We start from the raw sequence: 3,387 nt of genomic DNA, 5'->3' as shown, positions 1-3,387 counted from the left end.
TGTGTTATACAGTCTAACTGATGACATCGTGATGTGTTATACAGTCTAACTGATGACATCGTGATGTGTTATACAGTCTGATAACATCATGACGTGTTATACAGTCAACTGATGACATCATGATGTGTTATATGGTCTAACTGATAACATCATGATGTGTTATACAGTCTAACTGATGACATCATGATGTGTTATACAGTTTAACTGATAACATCATGATGTGTTATACAGTCTAACTGCAGTTGGAATGAGTGACCTACAGAAGCTCCGTCCTGCAGCGAGGATGTTTAAGTCTCTGAAGGAGCTGCTCAGCCCCCCCCCACCCCCACCCCCACCCCACGGTTTCATGCAGAGGGTGGTGGGGGTTGTCCACGATGGCTGTCAGCTTTGCCAACATCCTCCTCTCACCCACCACTACCACAGGCTATATACTCGTAAGAGTCCACTGTCTCAATGTCCTTTCCCTGGATGTTCACTGGTGCTGTAAGGATGACTTCCTCCTGAGGTCTGTGACTATCTCCTTCGTCTTGCTGGCATTGATTTGGAGAGTGTTGGTCTCACACCAGCCAACAAAGTCACTGATGACCCCCCTGTATTCCTCATCATGCCCGTCTGATACGCATCCAATGATGGCCGTATCATCCGAGAACTTCTGAAGGTGGCAGTGGTCCGAGTTGTACCTGAAGTCTGACGAGTACAGACTGAACAGAAAGGGTGAGAGGACCGTGCCCTGTGGTGTCCCCGTGCTGCAGAATACCACATCAGACACACAGTCGTGGAGCCTCACAAAGTGTGGTCTGTTGGTGAGGTAGTCGAGATAGTATATTGTTACAAATGAAATGAATAAATTTCTAAATAAAATAAAATAAAAGCTAAAACTAGCTAATTGCTAGCTAAAAATAGCAAAACGTTGTCTAAAAGTATTAAGACCAGATAGAAGCTAAATGTAACAAACGCTGAAAAAGACTAGACAGAAGCTGAAAGTAGCAAAAGGCAATGAATGTAAAAAAAATGGTAGCTGAAAGTAGCAAAAGGTTACCTAAATTCAAGATGAGACAGTACCATGATGCAGATTTCAAAGAGAACAATGCTTTTAAAAGAACTGGAGTAATTTAATTGTAACTTTTTTTGCAAACAGTTATTTATTTTGAAAGGAAATACAAAAATTCCCAGTCGTTGCATCCATCTCGTGAATGAGTTGAATGTTTTGATATCTGAATGACCAAAATGACTAAATAGTACAAAGTATGCATAAGTAAGATCGCAAAGAGCATGAAGATAAAATAAAAAAAGAAAAACAGGAAAATGTTCGTGTGAATGCTTTTGTACCATTCTGGAAATTCCAAATATTCCCTTGTAGAAAATATTGTTTGTTTTTTCAGATATTATTTCTGTGAGTTAAATGCGTGCAGAGCTTTTTCCGACCAGCGCACTCATGAAAGAAAATTTCTCAGAGGGTTGAGAGGTCAGATGGTGGGTGGGGAGATGAAGAGCGGGCGAGATGAACCAGTCATCTCTGATCTTGTGAGTTGGCACGTCTTTCCATCGCAAATCAGGCCAACTTTTCTTTCTGAATGACATAATTTCATAACGTGCCCGCTGCTTGTTTGGATCTGTGATTTTACTGACCTAAAGAAAAATAAATGGAATGTGAGAAACAAAGCACCATCAGAATAAATATATTTAAATGTTTTTACTGATTTCAATTTTAAAAACATGTCAGCTCAGTGATGGTTCTTAGAAACGTGAGGTTCCTTTTTCTATAAAACTTGATGACATTTAGTGGGAGATGATTCACTGTGGAACTATTATTATTAAAGCCATAATATCTCTAACATTTTCTAACTTTTCTCTGTTGCCACAAACGGCACACAAATAACTTCAGGATTTCCCAGCTCACAGTTGAATGGGGAAGTGGTTACGCTTTCGTAACTCTGTTCCAGCTGTTTACCAAAGAAAAGAAAGACCATTATGTATTCTCGTCAAAAGTTCTGCACAGACCTGCAGATATACAACCTAAAACCCAGTTTTGCACGAGCAGAATTACACTTGTAATAACAAAATGAGTCGCCTTTTTTTTTTTGATAAACACAAATGAGCACAACCAGTTTTAGCAGCGGCGTTAGCAAACCTGATCCAGGCTGGTGGAATTTCCAGCCGCACCGTTCTCTTTGTGCTGCAGGGGCCATAAGGAAGAAGACACTTACAGTAAAACAACAAAAACACCTCGTACAAGCACCTGACAGGAAACTAAAACAGGACTTTGTCATTCAGATATCACAACAGTAAGCATAGGAACCTCAAACAATTTACAGAAGTGGCTTACTGAAGCTGATTTAAAAGATAAAACGCTCAGTAAATTATCTTTTAGCGAAGGCTTTGTGTGGAAATGTGTCCATTATGCTTCAGTAAGTCTGGATTTTCCAGAACAAAGATCCGGTAGTTCTGGGTGTGCAACACACACACACACACACACACACACACACACAAAAAATCTTTAACTTCCTTCTACTGCAAAAAACAAAAGAGCACAATGAAAATATTTTTCCTTCGTTTTATTAAAAAATAGTTGCATTGCTCATTTAACTAGAAAGCCCAGTGTAATTACACACAAAACAACATCAACTGCTTTCTGCAGATAGAGATAAATAATAATAAGAAAAACAAAAGACAAAGCTGTTTTTTTGTGTTATGTGTTACATTTCTATACTGGCTATTAATATTCAGCTAAAAGCAGGGACGCGTTAAATTTGCAAAATTAACATTTTAATTAAGATTTTAAGGATTCATGTTGTTTAATTCCTATTTTTTTTCTCCAGACTTAAAAAAATATCCTTAAGGCAAAAGCAAAACTGAAGAAAAGTCACTGAAACAAAGTCAATTTTTAAAGAGGTAGAATTTTTAAACATATTATTAAAAAGTTTGATAACTTTGATCTGAACACAAACCAACATATTCTTCTTAGTTTGTTTAGGTTCAATGAAGCAGAATAACTCAGTTTGTGAGAAAAAGAAAGGATTAATATGAGGCTTATATTACACTAGATTTCAGAGTAAACTATACAAAGACACTAATGAATGAAAGCTCAAAAACAGTTATTATTTCCATCAAACGTCCAGCTGTGCAGAGGCTCTGGGTAACATGAAGCCCAGTCTTTGTCTGTTTGTCTCCGGCCTGTGAGCCAGATCAAGACTTGATGCTGACCACTGATCTGCCAGAGATCTGGATGTCATCGAAAGGAAACAGGGCCAGAATCTGAAAAATAAATAAATAAATAAATAAATAAATAAATAAATAAATAAATAAATAAATAAAACATGTACAGGTCAGACTGAGCTGAATCTGTAAATTAGTTTAAAGCAAAGAAAAAGAAACATAAAAGTAGTG

At 37.5% G+C, this 3,387-nt stretch overlaps 1 protein-coding gene across 1 annotated transcript in view; it reads right to left on the bottom strand.

The window, feature by feature from the left end:
* Positions 1-2,540: 2,540 nt before the first annotated feature.
* The window catches only part of nfkbie (nuclear factor of kappa light polypeptide gene enhancer in B-cells inhibitor, epsilon), a 13,273-nt gene continuing 12,426 nt past the window's right edge, over positions 2,541-3,387 (bottom strand). Inside the window, exon 6 of the mRNA XM_014015470.1 lies at positions 2,541-3,255. Within this exon, the coding sequence (XP_013870924.1) occupies positions 3,187-3,255 (69 nt within the window). The 3' untranslated portion in view covers positions 2,541-3,186. The remainder of the gene's footprint in view (positions 3,256-3,387) is intronic.

This window comes from Austrofundulus limnaeus, unplaced genomic scaffold (assembly GCF_001266775.1).
Source record: "Austrofundulus limnaeus strain Quisiro unplaced genomic scaffold, Austrofundulus_limnaeus-1.0 Scaffold129, whole genome shotgun sequence".
Lineage (NCBI taxonomy): Eukaryota > Metazoa > Chordata > Actinopteri > Cyprinodontiformes > Rivulidae > Austrofundulus > Austrofundulus limnaeus.
Note: the sequence above shows the minus strand (reverse complement) of the source record. Positions and strands in the feature narration are given on the sequence as shown.